The 27,802-nt window shown below is 35.8% G+C and overlaps 2 protein-coding genes across 2 annotated transcripts in view; one reads left to right on the top strand and one right to left on the bottom strand.

Annotated features, from left to right (window-relative positions):
* LOC109446496 (keratin-associated protein 13-3-like) overlaps positions 1-27,802 on the top strand; it is a 111,912-nt gene that overhangs the window by 27,657 nt on the left and 56,453 nt on the right. The gene's annotated exons all lie outside the window — the stretch shown is intronic.
* On the bottom strand, positions 17,272-18,391 carry LOC109446489 (keratin-associated protein 26-1). The gene has a single exon (XM_019729914.3). The coding sequence runs from the start codon at positions 18,093-18,095 to the stop codon at positions 17,541-17,543; it is 555 nt and encodes a 184-aa protein (XP_019585473.2). The 5' UTR covers positions 18,096-18,391; the 3' UTR covers positions 17,272-17,540.

The following is a 27,802-nucleotide window of genomic DNA, read 5'->3' as shown; positions in this document are numbered from 1 at the left end:
CCAAATAGTAAACTTGGTTTACTTTTTGTCCGGTTGGTACAAATTCATAATGAATATTCCCTGTGGTATCAAAAAAGGATTAGCAACATTGTTGCAACAAGTTCACGAACTTAATTATCAGACCTCATATATCATCTATGTATCACATAGTGTGTTCACCACCCAGAGTCAGTTCTCCATCCATCACCATATATTTGACCCCATTTACCTCTTCTTCCACCCCCTCCCCCGTTACCCTCTGGTAACCACTAAACTATTGTCTGTGTCTATGAGTTTTTGTTTCTTTATTTGTTTGTCTTGTTCCTTTGTTGCTTTCAGTTTTATATCCCACATATCAGTGAAATCACATGGTTTTCGACTTTTTCTGTGTGACTTATTTTGCTTAGCATAATTATCTCAAGATGCATCCATTTTGTAACAAATGGCAGTATTTCATCTTTTCTTATGGTGAAGTAGTATTCCATTGTGTATATATACCACTTCTTCTTTATTCAGTTATTTATCAAAGGACACTTTGGTTGTTTCCATGTCTTGGCCACTGTAAATAAGGCTGCAATGAACATTGGAGCAAGATCATAAATAACCAAAGCAATCCAAAGAAAAAAGAATATTTCTATATTGTAACATTGATGACATACTTGCTTTTATTAGTAAAACTGTCATACATTCCTACTGGTGGCATTTAACTAAAAGGATAAACATGATAACAAAAGTCAAAAACTTGTGCACTAGCATTCCAGAATTAATGGATGTCCTCACTTGAGATAATTTACTAAGACATTTTGATACTTGTGCAATTAGGCTGAGTAAGAATTGAGCAAAATCTTAATATTACATGAAAAAAAGGTGTCTGACGAGTTCTTACTTGGACACCGTTAAAGGAACAATCTCTGGGCCTTATTCTGGATTCTTCCTGAGTGCTGTAAATTAATATTTACAAACATCTATTTCCTGGAGTTGGCAATCATCTAGAACCAGAAATACCTCTTTTGAAGCTGCTTCCCAGGCTGTCAAAGATGATGTAGTTAAGAATAAATGGAGGAGAGAAAGATTCCAAGTAGCCACTTGGCCTCTGAGAGTATCATTGATGATCTTTTGGTGGATGCTTTCCTATTGTACAGTAGTCCCAGTTCCTTTGGGGAACATGGCCTTAAGTAGGCATGGTGCCATCAGTTGCCATGAAGTCACCTCCCTTATGCAGAATCCTCCTTTTCCATCCATGCTGATTATCCCTGTCTTGTCCACTGAAGAATCTGGAAGGCTGACACATTATTTTTCCCCCGAGGAAAGATTGAAAGTACATACAGAACTTTTTCAGGAAAAGTGAGATCTCATACACCGATGCAAGCATGTAGGGTGAGTGTGTGTGTGTGCGGGGGGGTGGGGGGGGTGGAGTGGCAAGCACACTGAAAACTTTTTTGATATTTTATTTATATATTTTAGAAACGTCACAAAAAAGCATCATATTTGTGTACAGATGGAATGTAAGGTCTTTCCTCCGAATTTCACCTTTATTTTGTTTCAGGTAATGGAAGAAAAATATTTGACATCTCATGTGGAGAATTTTCAAAGTAGTCTACCACATTATTTCTTAAAGAAAGTCTCAGATCTTATCAGTGTGAGGCCTGCTGCTGGTAGAAAATAACAGAAGAAATTGGAGCCATCGAGAGTTGAGAGTTTGAGTGTTCTATTTAATAATTTTCCCATCTCTCTGAGAACTTTAAGCCTTCCAGATAAATGAAATCTCTTAAACTCTGATACTCTTCCAAAGGATATTTCTTCTGTTGCCTTGATAACTCCCAACTGAAACTGATTTTTGTGTATGTTACACCTAAATTCCTCAGGATTTGGTTCAAGAATCTCTTCACTTCTTTTGTATCTTGTAAAGTTCAAAAACAGGCGATAACCAACTAGTCTATAAAACCTCTTCCTCAGCATGTAGGCAGACTTCATATGAGTTTTCAAAAAGGAAACTGAAATCTTTGTTCTTACTCCATAAATTTGGTCTTCATAGGACTGGTGTTGAAATGTATCTGATAACTGGGACACTGGTGAGGCTAGAGTTATCAAGTTAAGTATTATTCCATCATTTATCATCAATAATTAAAATGTATGTTAGATGCAAGACATGAAACTGAGAAAAGCCTGGTATCAACACCATTTATTGCATCTTTAGGACAAACACAGAAGAGGCCAACACGCATAACTAGCTGTCATGTGTTCAAACTATTATTTGTAATTCCATTTGTGATACCTCCCAATGTCTACAGAGACTTTTTTAAGTTTGGTGTGTCTCCATGTAGTTGCCTGGCTCAATCGCCTGAGATTTAAAAAAAAAAAAAAAAAAGCTACTGAAAAATTAAATCTTTTGTTAGAGATAATTGGTTGAGAATATGACAAAATTAACAAAAAATAATGAAAATTACATCTGAGAGTTTGTGATGTTTTATTTTCACATAATAATTGACACTTTTAATTAATTCACTAAATCTTAGAGTTCATAAGTCTAAGACGTTCTCCATATTTTCATTTGAGTTCTTTGTAAAGCACAGATATCTATGACTCTGCTGCCCACATGAAAAAGTCCTCACATGTAATGGGGTTCATAGGGTTTTCAATATCTGTCACCAAGAGGTTTTATCAGCCTCTCTCCATTACTCTGTTCCAGAACCCCCATATTTCAAATATTCAAAATGTCCTAAAACCCGGCTCTTTCAATCTCAGAGACTTTGCACAAACTTCTCCCCTTCTGGAATACCTTCACTTATGGTACCTCCTAGGAATGACTGCGTTCTTTACAGCAGGTCAGGTATCACTGTCTTAGAGATACTTTCTGCATCTCATGTCCATGAATGATGTCTCAAACATTCCATTCCATTTGCCCATTTAATATAGTAATTCAAAGTCATTTTCATATTGGCTTAATTGTCCTGGTTTTATGTAGACATAGGTATGGGATCCACTTTGTCAATTCCTCACTCATCCTTTCTTAGAAATACTATGACTTTCTTCATACTGACCCCAACATGGAAATGTGGAATTTCTTTGTTCTCGTCATATTAACCTGCACCCCCACCCCCAAACAAAAACAATGCTCACTCAAGGATTTGGCAGCTCTATCCAGGACATCATCACATTTTAAACATCTATTAATTTCAATTTGTAGAGTAGGCAAATAATATGAACTATGAGCCATACAAGGAGGGTGAGTGCTCCTCATCTTGAAGTTACGGTGCAAGTTGAAAATACTGACACAATAAGGTCTAGTAGACAGAAGCAAGAGCATCAAATGTCTGAATTCTGCAAAACAAGTTAAGCTGTATTTTCATAATTGTAAGTTTGAACTTTAGGTATAATATGGCAGTCAGTGGGGATTTTCTTTTTCTACCAAATATATTTCATATTAGTCCCTATTCCAAGACTGTCAGATGCTCTACCAATTCCATGTTTTCCTCTTCTTCTGGGACATACAATAATATTATATCAAATAACTTCTCATAGTTAGATAAGGCCAGGAGACTGAGTTACATACTTGACTCCCATACAATGCAACTCCTAGGACTATCTTTGTAGTCACTTCTTAAAGAGTCAACTCTGTCAGCTAATCTCTAAAAGATTGCATGGAGGAGGTCTTCCCTTCTGACTTCTTTCCTTGCCAAGTATTGTTAGAAGAATGACGATGTATTTAAACCATTATATATTGGGAGCATTATTTGTTATAACACTTAATCTACTCTAACTAGTAGAGTCCTTCTAAGGCTACATTTACTATGACCTGAAGGATCCACATACCAACCCCCAAAAGCAGCCATATTCTTTATAAACACTTTGACAGTCTCCAAGTCAGATTGCTCCATATCCTTTAAAATGTTTTTCGTAAGTCTCTTTTAATGAATCACTTACTTCTGGATACTTTCAATATTCTCCATAATTAATCCAGAGTACAAAAATAATGCTGCGTAAAGATAACATAATCCAAGAGAATAACTAGAAATAAAATAAACTACACAGAAATAATACATGTAAAGCATGATTTGAATGCCAAGCTATGTTTTAATTAGGAAGAAAATAGAGGAAACAAATTTCATCTAGGTTGCAAAACATCAAACTTTTTTTTTGGTTTGTTTTTGTTTGTAAAAATAAGGGATAAAAACTCCTAAAGCAAAGTCCTGATAAGGAGATTTGGTATAGAATTACAAGAGATAGCGTCACCCACATAGAATAGGAAGAGTCATTGATGTGAAACTGAATGCTCTTTCAGATAGTAATCATGAGGCTGTTTCCATTTATTCATGATGGTCTTTAATAAAGTTGCTACCAGTCACTCAGGGAAGAGGAGTATAATTGAAAATTTCCACATGTATAGTTTATGGGTTTGTAGCAGGCAGACATGTAGCTAAGAGATTGACACCCATAGGTCAGGTAGCTCAGGGGTTGAGGGTCGTAGGAAAGATAGTTGAGGGGTTGATGGCCATAGGTCACCTATCTCAAGGTTGGTGGTGTTGACTGGCAAAAATAACTCTCCAGATAAATCCGCAAGAAAAACGGTTTATTCAGGAAAATGAAAAAGAAACAAAAACCACCACTGCAGTGTGGGAACGCATACCTCCAACCCGAGGCTCCAACCGGCTACCCACATGAAGAAGGAAAATTAATGACCATGGTTCCAAGATGGCTAATCTATTTATTAGCATCCCTCCCACTGTAGTTACCACAAAGTCCAACAGGAAGTCAGGACTAGAGAGTCAACAAAGGGGCCCAATTCCACCCATAGTTCTCCCAGCTCTATGGTTAAGCATGTTAAGATGCCAGTTCACTTTTATTGGTGGTCATAGGTTAGGTAGTGCAGAGCTTGACAGCCATATGTCAGTAGCTCAGGAGTTGACGGTCATAGGAAAGGTAGCTCAGAGGTTCATGGACATAGGACATGTAACCCAAGGTTTGTGGTCATAGGTCACGTAGCTCAAGGTTGTTGGTCATAGGTCAGGTAGCTCAGCTCAGGAGTTGACGGTCATAGGAAAGGTAGCTCAGAGGTTCATGACCATAGGTGATGTAGCTCAAGGTTTGTGGTCATTGGTCAGGTAGTTTAGAGGTTGACAGCCATAAATCAGGTAACTCAGATGTTCACAGCCATAGGAAAGGTAGCTCAGTGGTTGACAGCCAGAGGAATGGTAACTTGGAAAATGGCAGCTCAAGGGTTGTCCGACCCGATGCTGGATAGCAGAAACTGGAACCATGGATGTCACAGGAAGACAGCTAGTTGCTTGATGGCATCTGAACACATCAGAAACAATTGGAGAGCAGCCAGACCTATAGGTACCACTCTCACAACTGGTTGGTTGGTAGCACGTGAGTTCACTACAGGGCTCATGATACTTGTCATGGAGTGAGTTGCTGCCCAGGCTGCTACTAGGAGAGCAAGGGACATCTCCACAGCTCACCTCCATGGAGCAGAGAGCACTGGGTGTGGTGACAAACATGGCAGAAATTCCTAACGGAGTGAAAGCTGTAGTTTCTACAGCAGCAATTATTTTGTAAAACATGTAAAATATGTTTTGTAAAACATATTTAGAAGGTCTCATCTAGATTACATTGCAAAGAGCAAGTAGCTGAAGTGTGATTGTTACTTGCTACACCTACCGTTTATACATCATAACTGCTGGGTATTGGTTCCCTCCTCCTGCTTATATTTCAGAAGCATTTCTGTGGCATCTCATTAGGGTATTATTTAGTTGTCTATCAAGCAGTTTTCCCACCTACCTAAAAAATACATGTATTACCTATATCACATCCGTCAGATAACTGTCATTCCAAAGTCAATTTTGTCTTCTGGCTCAATCCTTCTCACAGCACGGATCACCTGCTTCTTTAGGAATCATGTTTGTTTATCAATCTTGACAATTCTATGAAGCTGAAGTTAAAAACCCACAAACGAATTCATACAATTGGGAAAATTTTATTTATGGCCATTTTATTTCATAAAACCAAAATATGTATATGTAAATACTTAACAATATCAATGTATTTTTACAAGTGATAAATGTTGAAAATTCTTAATTTGGGAATTGAAACTTATTCTGCATTCTCCGGAGACACAACCTAAATTCAAAAGCTAATTTATCTCCTGGGAAACTTGGCCTGGATATCATATTTAAATGAATCTTTCCCCGTGAAGAATGGTGACCTGAAAAGCTTTGACAATCTTTGCTAATATCCACACCCAAATACACTATATGCACTGTTCCACCTTTTATTAGCATGAAACTGAAGGTGTTAACACATATATTTTGATAGATGCTACATAAAAATGAGGCCATATCTTCTTGGATGCTTATCTAAGTGAATTTCAGCATATTATTGCACACATATAGAGTGTTTATGTTTACAACTTGTTTCTAATATTACTATTTTCCATGAGTATCTCCCAAACATAAATATTTTTGAAATAATTTGTATTTTTCTGATTATTGAATTAGAAAAGACAACCTAATTTATAATTGAGTTGTTTCCGAAGGCTTTATTTGTCTATTGATTATGTAGAAATAAAATGCATTTATACATGGCAAGAAAGTGAAATTCCTAGACTAGTCTACCAAAAAGAAAAAATATATATATTTTAGCTTAGTATCATTACTGAACTCTATAACTTAATGTTGACTACATTATTTGGATAAATCGACTTTTATGAGTTCCTTGAGGAGTTTCATTTAGAAAGATGACCTACATCATTGTGTCTCTGCAAACATGCTTTTGGTGGTACATACTGAGTTGGGAAAATAACAGATCTTATGTAGAACAGTGTTCTTGCCCCAGCTCTCAGTATTGAGATCATCTGAAAGGTGAAGCAAAAATAGCTGGCATTTGTAACCACGAGTTTGGCACTATCTAGTTATAGTGCTCTCACACATAACTTTTCTGAGCTTCACTTTTTGCATATGCAAAATGGGCACACTCAATACCATCTTATTAGTATATTTTAGGATTTAATTTTTAAAATGTACATGAAAGGCCCCAACCATGGTCCACTCTGCACAACCTGAAGAAGTGGGTTTGGGGGTCACTCTGACGGAGATGAGGCACAGCAAAACCGGTCAAAGTGAGTTTATTTGACTGAGCCACTTTTTCAGACTGCTGACATGCACTGTTTTTTTTAAAACTGCAGCTTGCGAAAAAAGGCAAACTTTTCCCTAGAGAGGAGAGGCATTCCTCAGGTAAGAGTACACAAGTAGCAAAACTTCTGCTGGAAGATCTGATAATCTCTCATGGCTCATTTATGTGAATTTAGTAATTGAATGAGTCTTCTCCCTACTTGCAACATCAGGAAAGTTCCACGCTGGCATTGAGTACACATCTACTCCCGTGTACGTATATTCAAAAGTCAGATTTATATGGAATCCCTGTAATATTGGTAGCATTATAAATGCATTTGTTTGTTCTTTGGATAAACTAAAAATGGAGCGAGTCAGGTTGTAATTCTCTTTATTGAGTAAAGGATTGACTGTTGTAACTAACAACATACTCGACCCTCCTTACATTGATATTTAGAGATATATTTTAAAAGATAAGCCAACTAACCATTTACTCTAGCAAATAGGTACCACGGGCAACACATCTTTGCTAATTCTGGAAAGTAATGTGTTCTAACCATATGTGACCATCAAACCAATTAAGCTCCCAGATACACACAAAAGTTCAAATGTCTCCGTGATTAGTGCCACAGGGCAGAATTATGTATCAATAGCCAACAATGGAATTGTGCTATGGTGTTATTGGATGGGTTATTATTCTCCATGGTTAGATCCCCACATCAAAAACCTACAGCATAACTAAATGGGCTTCACATGACTAAGGAATGTTTTTTCCTTTTCGTTATTCAGTTAGTACACAAGTCCATATTTAGTCAAGTAAATAATTCTGATTTACCTCCAATATACTATATTTACAAGTTTCTGTGTGGATAAAATACCACAAGTAGAAAAAGAATAAAAATGTCATTTCTTCCCTGAGGCCACAAAAACATAACAGAAATAAAAAACACACAAAAAACCCCCACAAAACCCACTATCTGTAACCTAGTCAACTGCCTTCTAAGATGGGTTTACTTATAAGGAGGTGAATTCGTTCTTTTGAGCACATTGATTGGTTTAGAAGTCTAAGATTGGAAGTAAGGTTTGGAGAGGGATGAATTTCACTTCACTGGAGAATAAGACGCCTTTGGAGTTCTCAGAATCAATCCAAACTAGGGGGGAATGGGAAAATGGGAGCAGAGGAGCTGGTATGGGAAAGGGATACGATGTATATACTATTCAATGACCCACCATCTGATCAATCTTCATGGTAATATTATTAACTCATTTGTTTTGGAAAGTAGTGAAGGGCTGTCTACAGCTTCTGGGTGGATATTGCGTGAACCAGTGACAGCAGGAACAGTAAGCAGACAGGATCATAATCCCCAGGGAATTGGCAGAAATAGCAGATGGTACAGGATTTTTGTAGACCATGGGAACGGCAAAGATTAGTGTCAATTATCGCCAAATATAAGAAAGGATAAGACTTTGCCTTCTACTGTACCTCTATATTTTATATCGTGAATTTGTGAAGCTAGGAGAGACCTCAATAAATCCCCTTGTTTGTTCATTTTATTCAGTGTGTTTTTTTCCTCTGAGTTTTATTCTGGACAGTTTCTATTGCTATGTCTTGAAATTTATCAATGTTTTCTTCTACAGTGTCCAATCTTCTGTTAATGCAATTCATTATTTCCCCCCTTCCTTACAGTTTTCATCTCTGAGTTTCATTTGGGTTTTATTTATATCTTCCATGTCTCTATTTAACAAGGACAATCTTTCCTCTAGCTTCTCACGCATATGGAATACAGGTACACTAACTGTGCTAATGTCCTTGTCTAATAGTTATATCATCTGTGTCACTTTGGGGTTTGCTTTGATGGATTGATTTTTCTTCTTTTTTATAGGTTTTATTTTCCTGCTTCTTTGAATGCCTGGTCATTTTTATTGGATGCCAGACACTATAATTTAACTTTCTCTGTGTTGTATATTTTTGTATTTCTATAAATATTCATGAGCTTTGTTTCAAGCCACAGTTAAGTTACATAAAAACAGTTTGGTCCTTTGGAGTCTTGCTTTTAAGCACCATAAGTGGGACTAAAGGAGCATTTAATCGAGGGCTATTCTGCTCCCAATACCAAAGGAAAACACTTATGAGTTCTCTACCAGTCTTCTGCTCTGTCCTGTGTGAACATTAACCACCCCCAGTCCTCTGTGAGCTATACTTACTTCTCCAGTTCTTTCGGGTGACCTATCCCCAAGTTTTGTGTGTTTTTCTCACAATACATGCCCTAATTAGTAAGATTCTGTAATGGTTTTTATGGACCTTCTGCACATCTTTGGAACTCTCTGTCTAACTCTCTCCTCTGTCTTTCAGGGGTCAAAGTCCTTATTTGTCTCTTGCCCAAAGTCTAAAAAATGCATATTTCAAATTGCATTAGCTAGTATTATGATTATTTTGGATGGAAAAATGAATCCTGTCCCTGTTACCCTATCCTGGCTAGAAGCAGAAGTGCAAATCAACTCATTTGAACTCCTATTTTCATATAGATAAATATCTAATGAATAAAGGGAATCAAAGGACCATCTTTTAAATATATTTAAATATAGATCTCATACTTTGTAGCCTTTTTTAGTGATGGTTCTTACTGTATCTTATTTATGCCCAGCAATCACCATTCCTGTTTTATTTCAATCCTTTTCTCGTATGTGGTCATTTTGAGCATAAAGAACAATTTCTCAGGATACCTTTCATGAGAAAGAAACGTCAGGTTTCACTTTCAGCCAAACAAGTCCCATTTTTTAAATTTGTTTTTCCATGAAACATATATATTTTATTCTGAGCTGTTTTCCCCCCTCCCTTTTTTTTTTTATTTCAAGTAAAACAAGTAGCAATACTCTACCAAGCATTTCTTGAAGGTATCTGAAAGGAATATAACTTTTCAAGCATCTGAAAGGGATATAACTTTTCAAATAACAAATATTTTAATTCCCTTAAATTAATACAATCCAGCATGGTATTGCCAGAGTATAATTCTACATATACACTGCATGATCATCTATATTCTTGAGATTTTTCTCTTCTTTTTCACAAATAATCCTATTCAATATGTCAAGCATGATATCATCAAGCATCAAAATAAGCAATGATGATGTTGCTGTTAGTTTACAATTAAGAATACCTGGATGAGTCTTACCTAAACAGCACCTTCCTAAGATCAAATGCCCAATGAATCTGCAAGGTTATAGCATGCCATGTTCATGCAGAATACATATATCTATGCCTCACAGGGAAGATAGAAGATGAAACTGGAGGACTTCTCATGCCAGAAAGCAAGGAGTGCTCAAAAGCAAACTAAACAAAAGTAAATTAAACAATTATGAAGGTATATCAAAGAGACACAGGAGCTAACAGAAAGAGCGCCTCGTGACCAAAACGGAAAAAATAGAGCAACAAAATCAATAACATAATATTAGTTTCTATCCCAAACTGTAAAATATGTAGTCATGTGCCCATACTGATATAAATAAACCATTCTGTAAATAACCAGTAAGGGAGAACAGACAAATCTATGCAAAAAGATTCCAAATAACATGGAGCTGCTTCTCCCTAAATAAGTGGACTATTCTTCCACTTCAGTACGGACTCCACACAGTGACTTCCTTTCAAAGAGCACAGTATGGACTGGGGGAAAAACAAGTACTTTACAGTGGAAAATCCTGGCAAATACTTCAGCCAAGTAATCAAGGTTAACATCAATAGTGATAAGTCATGTTGATGGTATGTATTCTTAACATGGAGTTTTACCTCTGCGCTTTTATAATATTTCTCTTTAAAACCTATAAACCCAGTGTAATGCTAAGAAAAAATATATATCAGGCAAATCAAAATTTAAGATATTGTCCAAAATTCCTGATGAGTATGCCTCAAAACTCTCAAGGACAGCTGATGGGCTCACCACAGTGCTCTTGGCAGTGGTCCAGGAACCATGTTGGCAACGACTGATTAAGCAGAGGGCACCTACAGAAATCACTCTTCCAGAGCAGAAAACAACAGATAAGGAACATCACAATGACTCCCAAAAGAGCGGAAGCTATCATTTCCAGAGCAGCAGTTGCTGAAAGACATGACATTAACAGAGTGAGTTTCAGAAAAATTACAGAGACTTTCTCAAACTTGGCTTTCTCAAATGTGATTGTCTCTTTCTGTGTAAAATTTCTGTATGTCCTCACTGATTCCTGGAAGTTTCATAGACACTCACTTGTGTCTTGCTAAGATTTTTTACCAGGCAGCATTCCATTAGTGGTTGTTCAGATGCCAATGAAAACACCCTCCAATCTTCTCATAAAGGTTACTTGCATTTTCCAAACACTCCTGTCCCAGTCTTTATCCTCATTCTTGGTATTAATTTCAGCACCATGCCAGGGTTCTAACTAGCTGAAATGGAATTCCTTCTCAAGGATATGGTGCAAGAATGCAGGGGAAACATAGTAAGTGTCTTTATCCATAAGTGGTGGGTACAAAATACCAAAACATAGGCTAGTGGCTCACAAAGCAAGAATGACTCATCCTTGAAATTTTCATAATTCTCTTTATCAGCAAAAAGAGAAAAATATGCACAATGTGGTGGAATTTTTATCAACTAAACTCTTCAAGATAAAATACTGAATGTATTCTGAAATTATATCCAGATTATATCCACATGTACATTTCCCCATTAAAAACTTGCTGGCATGTAAAGTTCAAATTTATTGGAATACTCCCTACCTAAAGTAAAGTGGTTTCCAAAGGCGTGAGATTTTTTGCAAGTGTTCCCACAAATCTACATGACAGCCAATGAATCTGGTAGAATTTGTTTGAAGTCTGCTCTTTTCCATTGAAATGTTTCTGCTTCATTCCTGTTTAGTTTATTATTTCATAAAAAAATTCTAATTTACTCAATCATAATATATTTTAAAAGCTTTGATACACGTTTCCAGATCTCCACTTCTAACACAGTGCATGAGAATCTGATGCACAAAATAGTCAATGTCATTGGATATTGTTACCATTATTTCATTTTGCCAATTGGATGTGGAAAATGGCATCTATTGTTGATCAAATAGGCATTTTTAGATGGCTGGTGAGGTTACCAATTTTTTATATTTTTATTGATTGTTTAGCTTTCTAGTTTGGGGGTCGTGATTGTCAATTTTAATATCATTTGTTAAACATATTTCATAAAATGCAATCCCCTTCTAATGACCCAGAAGAAAATGAGCATCTAGACAGCATAGGTTAGATTGATTCTTTATTGCCAAACCAAGCTTTGCTTCGAAAATTATGGTGAGGTTGTAGGTAAAAAATAATAAAACAGATTACTGGACCTACCATTTATAGGCTCATATTCAGAGAGTTGCAATTGGACCCAGGAACCCGAATCATTTTGCAGATGCCTCTACAAAGCCTGGTTAAGGAGCCACTGGACAAGAAAAGCCCTTAGGCATCCACTAATTCTCAAAGTCTCTGGTTAGCTCTGCCTGCATAAAACAGAACCAAACACAATTGTATTCCAGAAGATCTTGAGAGAAACTCTTTTCCACTGAAAAGAGTTCATTTCCAGTGAAAGCTTTCATGAAACTTTCTGTAAGTTTTATCTTTTCCAGAAAATGTCCCCCAACCCCACACACATATCAGATTGCTTTGACATTTGATGGATATGTTGTAGAGTGGCACATTAAATTAGAGCTTTATTAGAGTTTTGCCTCCAGATGCCAAAGCAGTTATGTGGTAACTAAACTGCCTGTTTAGAGATATAGAAGATTTAGTACTATGGGTATCCATGCAAATCATGGTCAGCACTAAAAATAGAGCACAGCAACAAAAGTATTTGTTGAACTGATGTTGAATGAATGCACTTGGAGATACAATATTAAACAAAGGTATTAAGTTGTAGTTTCACCAACATAGTTTTAAATTCTACCCCTGAACACTTTTCTTTTTTTCCTTTTCAAGCTTTCCTTTTCCCTGTCTTTCTTCTTCTTTTCCACCCTCTACCCACACTATTAAAATAGAAATAGAATTGTGTGTTCCTGTACTGTTTCATCCTAAAAATAAATAGAATAATGGAGAATAGGTTTCTATACAAGAAACAAAATGTTAAGTACGCTTTAGAATACAGCATTCTCTACCCTGCAGTCAAGAAATTTCTGTAATCAATTCATAAATTCATATTACAGATACATCCTGCAGACCATCATCACTTCCAGAGATGTAGCTCATGCTGACTTGACCATACCAGACATTTATCTACCAATAAGAATTTCAAAAAGAAAATGGAAAATACTTTTCTATTTTAATGGAGAATAAAAGCTCATGAATACAACTGCTGTTGGCACAAATAGGAGCAAGCAACGTGTTATGTGTGGGCCATGTAACATTTCCTTGTGTGTTCTTTCTTTTTCATTGTTTCGCTACATTTCCTTGTGTGTTCTTTCTTTTTCCTTGTTTCGTTAGATCTGACAATGATCAATTTATATTAAGAACCAGAGGTGGTTAGTACTTGCATATGGAATTAAGAAGAATAGGAAAGAGGAGAGGCAGCATAATATTGCTGTTTTATTTTTGTCCTTTTAATTTGCCCTGAAACCATTAACCTGAAGTATCTAGACAAAGTTAAAATTTTCCTCAATCTATTTCAAACAAGATAAGGAACAAAATGATTCTATCTGATTTTGAACTTCAGGGACAATGCTTCATAATGGGTTATGATGGAGACCTATCACGCTTTCTTGATTAGAGTTCATTTAGGAAGGGCAATATATTATCTGAGCTCATGGTTTTACAAAAGGGAGTTAGCTCTTGTGAAATCCAGTTTTAGGATGACTACACCAGAAGGTTAATCACAATTAACACATTGGTGCTTGGATATTAATAAAGAATATTTATTTTTGAGAAGAAATAGTTTAAATACCTATCCTTCACTTATTTTAGCCATGTGAAATATACCTATGAAGCTAGAAGGCAATAAATATCAGCTAATATAGTAATATGGAATTAATTGGCTCAAATAAACACTTTTTGTGTGCATTTAATCATAGTATAGCGTACTAGAAAAGCATGAGCTTTGAGAAAACTTGGAAATAAATACCAAATCAGTAATTTACAATTTGCATGATCCTGGCTAAATTAAGAATAATTATAGCTACTGTTCTGGATATTAAGGTAATTAAATCAATTGCATAAGAAATATGACCAATAGCTGGCAACCCATAATTATCACATGTGGGTTAATGTATAAATCTTAACAGATCCTATCCAGTCATAGGATAGTAGATACAGAATTTCCCTTAAATTCTAGCTCTTGGATTCGTGTAGCATAGGGAGATGGGAGTGAACACTTGTTTCCAGCCAGCCTTACGAAGGCACAGAATAAAATTTCAAAGGGGGAAAAATACAACATGGGGAATTTCTCATCCATCCTATCCAAAATCTAAATACCTCTTTCCCTAGCTTCCATAACCCTCTGGCCAAAACATTATTTATTTAAATTCAAATTAAGAAAGATTTATAGAAAGCCTAATCATGTATTGACACAAAGACAGCCTTGAAAGACCTCAAAGTTTGGAATATTCAGAAATGCAAATAAAACATTGAAAAATTGAACATGATATTGATGTAAAAACAGACAAACAATGAATAGAACAGAATAAAAAATCTAGATATAAATATACCCATACGTAGATAGATATTTAATGTATGAAAAAAAAGGGGCTTTGTACTAATCTGCAGTAGGAAAAGGAAAGTCATTTTAGGAGATGGTGGTTCAACTGGAATTTGGAACCCTACTGCACAACACACACACACACACACACACACACACACACACCAATTTTACATTGATGGTATATTTAAATGTTGAAAGCAATAAAAAATTAAAAAGTTTCTAAATTTACCATATAATAATTAATTTGAGGTAAACAAAGTTTTCTTAAAAAGTGCAAAAAAGTACTAACCATAAATAAAAGATTGATAAATTGGACTAGTACAAGGAACTTCTATTAATCTAAAGACACCATTAGAAAGTAAAAAGACAGGCAGAAGAAGATCTTCAAAACATATACTCCCAACAAAGAGCTAATATATAGACTATGTAAAGAACTCTTTCCATCCTAAAAGCAGGTACACCAATTCAAAACATGAGCAAAGAACATGAATGGTTCTTAAAAAAAAAAAAAAAAAAAAAAAAAAGATATTCAAATGGCCAAAAAGCAATTTAAAAATGTTCTCAATCTGATAAGTCATCATGGGAATTCAAAAGAAAACCAACATATGCTATAACTACATACTTACTAGAGTGACTAAACTTAAGAAGACTGACAATGGCAAATAATAAGGGTGTTGAGCAACTGCAATTCCCATGGTAGTAGAAATCAGTATTGGCATAACTATAGGGCACAACTTTGTCATGTAGGATAAAGCTGAACAGGAGCATCCGATGTCACTTGTCAACCCCACTCCTAACTCTGTTACCCAATAGAAATAATTTGTCAATTCCACTCCTAAATCTGTTACCCGATAGAAATATTTTTGTATGTATATCAAAAGATATGTAGAAGAATAAAAGAGTATTCTACACATTATTTCGTATAGGTCCTCAAACTGGAAAAAATCCATATTAATCATCCACAGTAGAAGGGATAAATACATTTTGCCGTTTAAGTACCTTAAATAGTATACATCAAAGAAAGTAAATGGACTACTGGTATACATGATAGCATGGAAGAATCTCAGAAACACAATATTCGGCCGTGCACCACTTGATAGGAGTACTTTCGGGAGTACGTTAGGCGATTTTGTCATTGTACTAACATCACAGAGTGCGCTTAGACAAACCTAGATGGTATAGCCTACTACACACATCTAGGCTATATGGTATAGCCTATTTTTCCTAGGCTACAAGCCTGTAAACATGTTACTGTACAAAGCAACACGAGATTAAATCAAACACAAGAGTTAATGATGAAACAAGTAAACACTAGATGTATGAGGTTGCTGTGGCATGGCGTAATATGGCAAGAATGACACTTTATAGCAAACTTTTTTATAAGTAGAAAGCACACTATAAAATAATGATGAAAACTATGATTTCTGTATAAATATGTATGTATGTTACATTTCCACTAAAATCTCATTTAAAATTATTTTTAAAACAAACGGTCCAGTAAGATCACTAATAGAAATCAGTCTGAGATAAAAAGCAGGCTAAGTCAATGTGATTTATTCATTAGGGTAAGGAAAAAAGAGAGGGCCTAGGAAAGGCTTCAAAAAATAAAGGGTGCAGATGTAGCAAACTCAAAATATGTAGGAGAGCCAGGCAACTAAGGTAAAAGAATGAACCAGAACGGATTTTAAAGCAGCAGCATAAACATGGCATTTAGCTTCGGTGTCAGAAGTCTATAAGAAGTTTATGACTTCTGGTAAATACTGAGATAGTTCAGGTTTGTCTTGTTCACTTCTGTATCTCTTGTGCCTGGTACAGGGTGGTTTGGGACATAGTAGGTAGGTAATAACATTTTTGCTAAATAAATCAACAGTTTAGTAAATTAAGTTGGACTGTGTTTTTAAAAGTGAGTGTGACTTTTCAAAATAGATAAATCAGAAGTGCATTCTGGTCTTGATGGTGATATAGGCCAAAGGTGGATGCTTATAAAAAGCAGCATGTTTGTGACCTATGTGTAAGTCAGGATTGCAAAAGCTTAGTGTATGCAATATTGAGAAAGGGATGAAGACAGAGAGGTGGGAGGGAGAAAAACAATGAGGAAAACCAGATGTCATTGTAAGGACTTCATATTTTTATTTTCTGGAAGTAGCTCACAGGAAGCCACCAACGGATTAAGCAGGAGTGAAATATAGCTCCGTTGGCAATAAGAAAGGACGATCTGGTAGATGTTCACTGGAAGAAAGATAAAGAGAGCATTCCTAATCTTGCCTTTTCAAAATAACTTCAACCAAGGGCTTTTGGATCTCTCAAATACATAGGATCACAGATCTAGAAAGCAGCTTGAGGGATAAACCATCAAAGTTATTCCCCTACTGTCAGATAAGAATATGTGGTCCAGTATCCCATGTCGTATTCACTTATCTTGCAAGCAGTTGAGGTTGGTCATTTCTGTGTTAAAATGGAATAATAAAAGACACACTGAAGACCCAGATTCTTAATTCTGGCTTAATCTCATTTATTACAACACAAACCAAATAAATTCTTCCCACACCTGAGTGACAATGAATAGCATCGTAAACCAAATAATTTCACATCAAGGAGAGATGAAAAAAAAAAAAGAGAGAGGAAAACGTGAAAGGGGAAGCTTGCCTTAGATCAGACACACTAAAAAGATGAAAATGCGGTCACTCACTACTAGGGAAGAAACAGAAGTCCCTAAAGATTGAATTTTTGTCCTTGATCCTTAGCACGATTGCAAGCTGGAACAAGGAAGCTACTGGCCTCCTAGTGCAAAGCAAGATGGATGACAGGGTCTGAACACATGGATCAGAGGTTGGCATCCACTGAAGAGAGGATGCAGAGGTCTGAGGCTGCTGGACACAACACCAAGTGGCTGAGCACCACAGGCCATCCACCCCAAGGGGCGGCATCCATAAGTAAGGAGGCTCAGGGATCCACAGCTGTTGGACACAGAGCTCAGAGGTCGACAGGATATTGGGAGGCAGGAGCTGGAGGTGTAAGAAGCAGCAGGAAGAAAACTGGTTCCTTGGCAGGGTCTGGGCCCATAGTAAGCAGTGGAAGAGCAGCAGGAAGTTTCACAGTTGCTGGGCTCACAGTTTTGTGCCTGGCAGCTGGTTGCTTCACTGCAGGTCTCTTGGCAATTGTCCATGAGCCAGGTACCATCTTGATACCTGCTGGGAAAGCAGAGGACATCTCCACGGCTCACATTTGTAGAGCAGAGGGCATTGGAAGAGGAGAGAGGAATATGACAGGGATTTCTGAGAGATCCCAAGTTGTAGTTTCCAGAGCAGGAGTTGGGGCAAGTCATAGTGAGGTTTTGTGGGCAGGCTGTGGTTGATTGGAAAGAAAGGTTTCTCAAGTTTCTTTGTGCTCCTCATCTGACTTGATCCCTTATATATCTGCAGAAGACGGTGCTTCTGTATACAGACTCTCTTCCTCCTAGTTGCATGAGGCTGCATCAGAACTCTTCGTTATGACCCGGAAGTGGATGCTCCCAACTCCTATAAAATGCAATGTTACTTGCAAGGCCTTCCATTGATTAAGTAAATAACACAGTGTGACTGAATTTTAATAGGATCTCACCCTCTAAAATTATCCAACCACATTGCCACTTTTGGAGGTCATTCACTTATTCCAGTTATAAGCCCCACTGCATAAATATTCATAGAATTATTCTCTTGGAAATGCCTTTAAAAGTTGTAGCAAACTTCTTTGAAACACTAGCAAATTATTTCTCTTTGAGAAGGAATCCTAGTAAGAAGCTTAAAAGGAAGAATGTGTAAAAGAATGTGAAAAATCCTATAACTAATGTGGGTTAGGGCAGAAAGAGTTTGAAAATAGTATAATATGGAAAATGTCAATGTGTCCAAACGTGTTTTGTTTTACTTTAGAATTCTGGTAGAAAGTGACTTCTCACCAAAATATCTTTATTTAAAAGAAGTCATGCTCCTCTTATTTGTCTCAATAAATAAATAAATTGAGTCAAGCTGAAAGCTGGTTCATGTTTAAAGTTGTCATAATACATAGAGGTAAACAAGTTGGGGTCAGGTAAATCTGTGGATCCTATGGTAAACAAAAGCAAATCAACAGAATCCCTTAAAGACAATTGAACAAAATTACATTTTTATAGCTATTATAGGATTATGTATTCATGTTACTTGTGTCCCAACTGAAAACTAATGTTTTTCATAAAAAAAAGAGACATAATGATTAAGACACGGACTTGGATTTGGTTTTGTTTTTTACATTGGTCCTGATACCAGTTTCCAGAGAGAATCTTCTAAACTGCTTTATGTAAACATCAGAATAAATGTAGTGTTTGTCTAAGTATGAACACTTTGATGGCTATTTGGGTATATATTTTCTGGTAAAAATTGGATTAAAAAATTCATGATTGTGTTTAGCCTCAACCATTCCATTGCCTTGTTCATATACCAACATATGTAGCAGCTCCAGTGACTATATTAATGGGAATTTTCATTATCTGTTTGATCTAATTTCCAATTTCCTTTAAAACCCAATGTAAGTCACAATACTTTGTTATATTTTAATGTTCAGTGGCTACACCCACACTTATTGGGTCTCCCTCTGTATGGGAGGAGTAGAATCTCTGAAATGCAAGGTTGGTTTCTCTATGAGCCAATATAGGACTACTTTACTACCAGAAATAGGGAAATGAAAATTGTATAGGTCCCGTACTAACACATTGAAATTATCTTGTATTTTAAGTCAGAGAACACTGCCCTGTGATGATTTGTACCTCAAGCATTTGAAGAATCCCCCAATCCCTCCAGCTTTCATCACTTGGTACCTTTGTACACATTGCTAGCGTCTTCTTGTGAAATCCTGGATGCAGCCACTGAATGGCATCAGTAATAGGTACAGCAGTATTTAACTGAATGCTTACCAAATTTATGTGTTGATGCTCTTTATGCCTATTCTTTTCTAATATAATCAAGAGCCCACACCTGCATCTTTAGTACATCAATATATTTGTGTGTATGTATTGTTTATGTTGTAGGCATAAACAAATGGGTTTTTCTGCATGAAGAGAATGGGTGTGGAATAAAACTAGCATTCATTTACTGTTTACTCTGGGAAACACCTTGCAGTGTAGGTACCCATATCTGTAACATCACTTTATTCTCACCATTCTTTATAGTAAATTTTACTATTTCAAGTATTTGTATGAGAAAACTTGAGATGTAGAAAATTACGATAATTGATGTGAATAAAAAACATTTAAACAAAGGGGGTTTTGTTTGGTGAGATTTATCCACTTTGTTGCTTCTACTTCAGTTAACCAGGGATCCTTACCTCTCCTAATCTAGAGGAAAAACCCTGAATTTCTCCCTCTCTTGGACACAAGGAATCCTCAGAGCATTGCAACAATAAAAGTTTGCCAGTAAATGACATACCTTGCATTCATTCAGTCAACAATATTTACTGAGAACCTTATTTATGCAAAACATTATGATAGATTCTGGCAATGATACCAAGACACTATCAATGTGTTTTTCCAGATACATCCAATCTTGTAGATGTGATAAGACAGATACACCATCCATGTCAGTGTTCACTAAATTCTATAAATGGTGTACAGAGAATGGCAAACATTGCTTATTGGTTTGCCTAAACATTGGCATTTGGTATTAATTTTGAAGGCTAGTAGGAAATAGCAGGGGGTTGGGGGAAAGGAAAGACACTTCAGACAATGGCAGAATGTGTAAAGGCAGGAATAATGACTACACAGTGCTTTCAGTGAAATGTTCTTAGAGGTAAGTTGTAATAATTAAACTTAGGTTTACTTGCTGAATCTAATTCAATCATCAAGGCAGTAGTTAAGATTTTGTTCTATAAGCATGGTGATCCAGTAACTGGTTTCAAGAGAGTGCTGTGATTAACTTGCAACAGATTGGAAAGAGTGAAAATCTATTTGAAATGCTTTTCTTACTTGATCCACTAATATGTCTTTTCATCCATTTTTTCTCCCTCTGTTCTCGCCGCCATCACTCCGGTAGGGTTTTGTTCCCCTTTGGTAAACACATGCCTTTCTTACAGCCATCTTGACACCTCTTGCTATGGTCATCTCTAGCCTAAATACCGTATGTAGATTAATACTCCTAAAATTAATTTCATCATATCGCTCTCTTACTCAAAAATGTTGATGACTCTCCTTTGTCCACAGAAAGTTGTCCAAACACTTGATTAGTCCTCCTCTGCTTCCCAATAGAAATTATCTTCAGTCTTTCTGGATTGTCTGTTCCTGTCTCCAATTAGCTCACACCTGTCCTCATTTCACATCTCTTCATTCATCTTACCCTTCTCTCCTTTGGAATAATTCTTTTTTTTTTTTAATTAAAGTTTATTGGAGTGACAATGGTTAGTAAAGTTACATAGATTTCAAGTGTACAATTCAGTAATACCACATTTATATATCACATTGTGTGTTCAGCACCCAGAGTCAGTTCTCCTTCCATCACCATGTATTTGACCCCCTTTACCCTCATCTACCACCCCCTCCCCCCTTACCCTCTGGTAACCACTAAACTATTGTCTATGTCTACAAGCTTTTGTTTCTTTGATTGTCTTGTTCATGAAATAGTGCCATTTGGGACAACGTAGATGGATCTTGAGATTGTTATGCTAAGTAAAATAAGTTAGACAGAAAAAGTTGAGAACCATATGATCTCACTGATATGTGGGATATAAAACTGGAACAATTCTTTAGTTTTTCCATCTTGTAGTCTTTAGCTTAATTAGCCCTTTCTTTATAAATACCCCCTACCAACGTAGATATTTCCAGCCTTAAATATGTATAATTACTATTAATTCACACACACACACACACACACACACACACACACACACACACACACCTTTACATTACAAACAAAACATTCTTTCTGTATGTGTCTTATTTCCTGACTATATTATAAAACCTTTGTTAACTACTATTTACTGAGTCCTTATTATATACCAAACATAGTACTACATGTTTTATATGTATTAACTGATTTAATCTTCATAACATCCCTATTCCGATAGGTCTGATCATTATTCTCAATACATGTGAGCTAACCTAGTCGATTCTTAATAAATATTTGCTGACTAACATCATAGCTTTCACAAAATATAACAGGTTTTCTTTATCAAACAAAGATTGACCTTTACTTAGCCAAGTCAGTAATCTCTTTTATATAGTTTTTTCACCATCTATCCATTTTGACCAGGTAAAGTCAACTTTCATGGAATATAAAAGAACACAAAGATAGAAAGAGGTTCAAAGGGACTGAAAACCCCTTGTCAAATTTTTCTCCTGCCCATTCTAATATCCTTTATTAATACTTATCTTAGCTCGGCTTAAAGAAGACAGCCAATTATCTAGAGTCAGTCCATTGCAACCTTCAACATAATGACGCATCCTAAATTTAGCACACCCTGTTGGATGTCATGAGTAAAATCATTATAATTCATTGGAAGAATTAAATAATTCCCTGACCTGATCAGCAATGTAGAGCTTGAAGTAACTGGTAAGGCTGTCAGGCTGTCATATACTTTCAACTAAAATTTTATTATATTATAACATTTTTATACATGTTTCTACATATGGTTTGTGCAAGGTTTGTGTAAACTTTGCTCCCCTCATTCCCAGTTCATTTATACACAAGAACTTTCTATGGATGATGTTAGGAAACTGTTTTGTATTAATTAACACATCCTTTCTTGCGTATATTATGGACAGTGGAGGTGGAGGTATCTCATCTACTATTTATAGTTAAGCCCTCAAATTGTGTCTGTTTCACCTTTACAAGGTCTTTTTCAATTTCCTCTCTTTGCCTATATATTTTATCAGTTTTATTGAGGTATCATTGACACACAATAAACTGAACATATTTAAAGAGTAAAGTCTGATGAGTTTTGACATTTGTATATATTAAAATTTAAGATGATAATTATATTCATTACCCCTCAGATCTTCTCATAGCTCTGTGTAGTCCTTTCCTTCCATCCCTTTCCACCTCACCCCCCTTCTACCCTGGTCCCCAGGCAACCACTGATCTTTCTACCATTTTGCATTAGTTTTCATGTCCTAACATTTTATTAAATAAAATTATACCTTATACACTCTTTTTTTCTTCCGTCTTTCACTCAGTATACTTAATTTTAGATTCATTCAGGTTGTAGCATATATCTATAGCTGATGTTTTGTACTGCTGTGTATTATTCCATTGTATGGATATAGCATAATCTATTTATCTATACAGATGGATTATCTGATAGATTATTGGGTTGTGTACAGTTTTGGGGAATTACAAACACACAAATACTATGAACACTTGTGTGCAAGTGTTTGAAGGACATATACATTCATTTCCCTTGAGTAAATACCTAGAAATAAAATGATTTGATCTTATGGTGTTTAACTTTTAAGGAAGTGTCAATTCCAAAATGACTGCATCATGTGTATTCCCATCAGCAGTATATAAGAGTTCAATCTCCTTCATGTTCTTTTCCAACATTTGACATAGTCAGACTTTCAAAAATTTTAGTCATTCTATTAAGTGTATAGTGGTATTTCATTGTAGTTTTAATTTGCGAGTGAGTAATGATGTTGAGTATATTCATGGCTTATTTTCCATCTGTATTTTTTTTTCAGTGAAGAAAATTTTCAATGTTTCGTTCAATTTATTATTGGGTTGTTTCCTTTCTTATTGTTGAGTTATGAGAGTTCTTTAAGTATTTTAGATACAACTCCTTTATCAGCTGTATGATTTATAGGTGTTTTCTACCATTCTGTGGCTTATCTTTTTATTCCTGTAAAAGTGACTTTTTGAAGAGCAGACATTTTTAATTTTGATGAAGTCCAGTTTACTAATTTTTTAAATTAAAGTTTATTGGGGTGACAATTGTTAGTAAAGTTACATAGATTTCAGGTGTACAATTCTGTATTATATCATCTATAAATCACATTGTGTGTTCACCACCCAGAGACAGTTCTCCTTCCATCACCATATATTTGATCCCCTTTACCCTCTTCTACCACCCCCCTGCCCCCTTTACCCTCTGGTAACCACTAAACTATTGTCTATGTCTGTGAGTTTTTGTTTCTCATTTGATTGTCTTGTTCATTTGTTATTTTTGGTTCATATACAAAGTAAAGGACAAAAATCATATGATTATAGCATTTGACAAGATACAACATCCATTTATGATTAAAACACTTAATAAAATAGGTATGGAAGGAAAATACCTTAACATAATAAAGACCATATTTGACAAACCCTCAGCTAATTTCATAATTAATGGTGGAAAACTGAAGCCCTTTGCTCTACGTTCAGGAACACGACAGGGCTGTCCCCTATCACCTCTGCTCTTCAACGTAGTGTTGGAAGTCCTTGCCAGAGCAATCAGGCAAGACAAAGAAACAAAAGGCATCCAAATTGGGAATGAAGAAGTTAATTTTTAATTTATGGATGTGTTTATGATGTTGTGTCTAACAAACCACTGCCTAACCTCATGTCTTAAGGTGTTTTCTCCACTGATTTTTTGAAATCTAATTTTTATCTTCACGAATATGTAAGCTCTTACCTTAAAAATCACCAGTGATGACTTTCCTACATTCAGTGTCAATTGTTGCCCTCAGTCTGAACTCTATGGCACATCTGACATTGCTGTCCATACTGTCTATTTTGAAACCTTGTCCTATGTCTATTTTAGCAATGCTCTAATTACACAGTTCTATTTCTGTTACATAGAATATTTTTTTGTCTTCATATTGACGTCCCTTTCCTCTTTCTAGTCTCTGATTTTAGATCATTCTTGATCTTTTTTTCTTCATTATTATCAATCTGCATTTCATTAATCTTAAAAGTTCAATTAATGGCTCTACATGAATGCCTCTGTGTTCGTAATTACTGGCTTGATCTCTTCCCTGATCTCTGATCCTGAAATTGCAGTTGTCTGTTAGATCATTTCCACTGGGGCACCTTACTTCAAATTAAATATTTTTATATACATAGTGCTTTCTCCAAAGTTGATTCCTCCTGCTATGAACTTTATTTCTAATTATGGTACCATATTCTCTTAGTCACATAGGCTTAAGCTATTATAAAAATATCCTCACAAATACTCCTATCTCTGTCACATTCCCAAGGCTGAGATTAATAGTAAAATATAGCTCAAGTAATATCTCTCTCTTGTTTGCAGTTATCTTGAATTCCTCTTTGTTGACCACAGAATAAAATCAAACATCCTTAATTTGTCATTCAAATGTATCAAAATATGGCTCCAACATACATTAACAAGCGTATATACTTCAGGTCTTCTTTCGATGGCACTCCCAATGACCCTATTTGCCATTCTCAGTGAATGTCTCATGTTGCTCGTTCCCCCTTTGCCTACTTGAATGTTTTTCTATCCTGTCTTTGCTTACCCCTATTCTACTTATTCTTTACAACCCAATTCAAACATAATCATGACCAAGAAGCCTTCATTTTTGCCCAACCAGAAGTAGTGTATTTTCCCTTTGAACTCATGTCTGCTTTCTATATCTCCTAATATACCGATCATTTCATACCTTATATTTTATTCAGTTTACATCTTATTTTTGCTTCTCAGTAATAACTATATTGAAGACATTGTAGTTTTATGTGTGTTTGTATTGCTAAAAATGTCCAACATACTCTGTTTTTGTAAATATTTATTCAAACAATGAATGAAAAAGCTTTAGTCAATCTTTCTATTTACTCAATTGCATTTTCTTTTCTTTCACTTTTTCTCATATCAGGTGGAAGATTGTAATGCAGATAAAAATATATAATCGTAAATGGCTATTGAGAAAATATGGTTAGGGACTGGCAGAGTCTGTCTTAATTTAAGCCATACTGTCTGATAGCTCCTAACCTGTTCATTTGGATGTAGACATATGTCTTCAACCCATTTGGCCCTCTGTTTTATAAATTAGGAAAAAAACATTGTCTTTGGTTCTTTGAGAGCTTTTCACAGTGAAAGCAAAAAATTATTATACACTTCCTAGAAAAATGGGAGACATAGGTTTATTATAGTGCTTGTTTAGGATTTTCTCACATAACACACTCTACAGCCAGAGAAAGAATGCAGTTTACCTCCAGGTTACAGAGAATACTAGTTCAGTTATTTCCTTGCATAGCACCTCTCCTGACCTCTTTTTACTCCAGACTCTGTGAGTACACAGGAACTCTAGGGAGAGATTGTACAATAAGAGATATCATTTTTAGAATATAAAGGTTTTCTAGTTTGTTGTTGTTGTTGTTGTTGTTTAACAGAACATGAGATCAAAATAGCAATGCTATGACTTCTCAGCAACTCAGCAATCCCACTGAAATCAATAGGTTTTTGGCCCTAATGAATCTTTATACTGCCTGATAGAACCGCACTCAAGGTCAAATGAAGACTCAGAGTTACCTAAAACATTTGTTTCCACTGCAGCATTACTTATTACACTTCATAAAAGATAGAGAATTGATCTTCTTGAGTTGAAAGACTGGCATGTAAGTGATTCAAGTCTTTATCCTGGTCTCTAGTGGTTTCTTGGGTATTCCAAGATTCTGAAAAAGAAAAAAAAATTTTTTTTTTCCAAGCTGAGGAGATTTTTTTTTCCTGAAAGTTTTTTCATAATTTTTGAAAACCTCTCATCACTTTCGTTTACTAATACCTCTAAAGATGGTCTTATTTTATATTCAGGTAAGTTAATCAGTGATTATATGCTCTAAAAACCTTAGAGTTGGTTACCATAAATAGTAACTTTTTTTTTTAAATGTTAGAAATAAGAAAAGGAGGTCTGTTTCACTGTCATGCTCTCATACAGCTTATCTCACCAAGAGTTCTTCTCCAGAGGAATTCAAAGAATGAAAGACACTTTTCTACCTGAAATCCTTGTGGATTGGAATATATAGCAAATGATCTTTTAACTTAAAAAAGAAAAAAATCTTAAATTAGTTGGTGCCTTGAGAATGATATGAAAATTACTAAGACTATGGAAGACCTAATTTTATGATGAAGAAAATAGTACTTTACATAATAATCACCCAATACCTAGAATTTCAACATTAGGCTTTATCATAAATGAACTGACTTCAGGCTTAATGATCATACATAAAATTAAAGAAATCAAACAGACTCAAGCTAGAATGACCATGGGTATTACAGAGCATTTGTTAACTACCCTATTTGTCCAGTGATGACTTTCTTTTGATGTATTGACTTGGAAATCAAAATATCAAGGCAATAGAGTATTGCCAGGCCTCATGTCTAAACTAGAAGGAACTGGTTGGTTTATTCCATGAGAAGTTTAAAGAACGTTTAGCTTAAAAAGGGGGGTGGTGGGGCGCGGGGGTGCGGTGGGAGTAGGTTGGATATGCTAACTAGTCACAAGACTTCTGTACTCTTGTGTGACTACTCTGGATCATGTGCTCATTCATCTCCTCCCTTCCCCACAACACTCTCACACATTCTCACCTTTCCCCCTGGAAACAAGCACGGGATGTTGACAGAGACATAGCTTTCTGAAAAAGGGAAGAAGATTACTTTGCAGGTTGATTAATAAAATTTGAGGGAAACCCACTGGAATAAAGTGAACGTGTTGACCAAATTGTATGGTGAATGGCCATTGTTTCATTGCCTATTAATTAACACCTATTGTCTGTTAATAAGAAGGAAGAGGGGAAGTGATTGAAAGCCAGCTCCTGGGAAACAGACTCAAAGACAGCTGACCAAACAGTGCCTTGATCTGAGCAGGAGGAAAGTTTTCCCCAATATATTAACTAGTACAAAGATTCATCTAAGTGGACAGCAGGTGGTACTGTCTTTCAGACAACATGTATGAACATGTACACCTACACTGAGCTCGAAATGAGGAACATTCACAAATGCCATAATCAGAAACTAGTTCATTTGTTAGGTCTTTGGCTCGGTCTGCTGGGGTATTAGAAAGTTAAGTGTGCCCTCCTGTGAAGGAAGAGTGGGAACAATTGG

The sequence above is a fragment of the Rhinolophus sinicus genome, chromosome 17 (assembly GCF_057876585.1).
Source record: "Rhinolophus sinicus isolate RSI-liver-muscle chromosome 17, RSI-T2T, whole genome shotgun sequence".
Classification (NCBI taxonomy): domain Eukaryota; kingdom Metazoa; phylum Chordata; class Mammalia; order Chiroptera; family Rhinolophidae; genus Rhinolophus; species Rhinolophus sinicus.
Note: the sequence above shows the minus strand (reverse complement) of the source record. Positions and strands in the feature narration are given on the sequence as shown.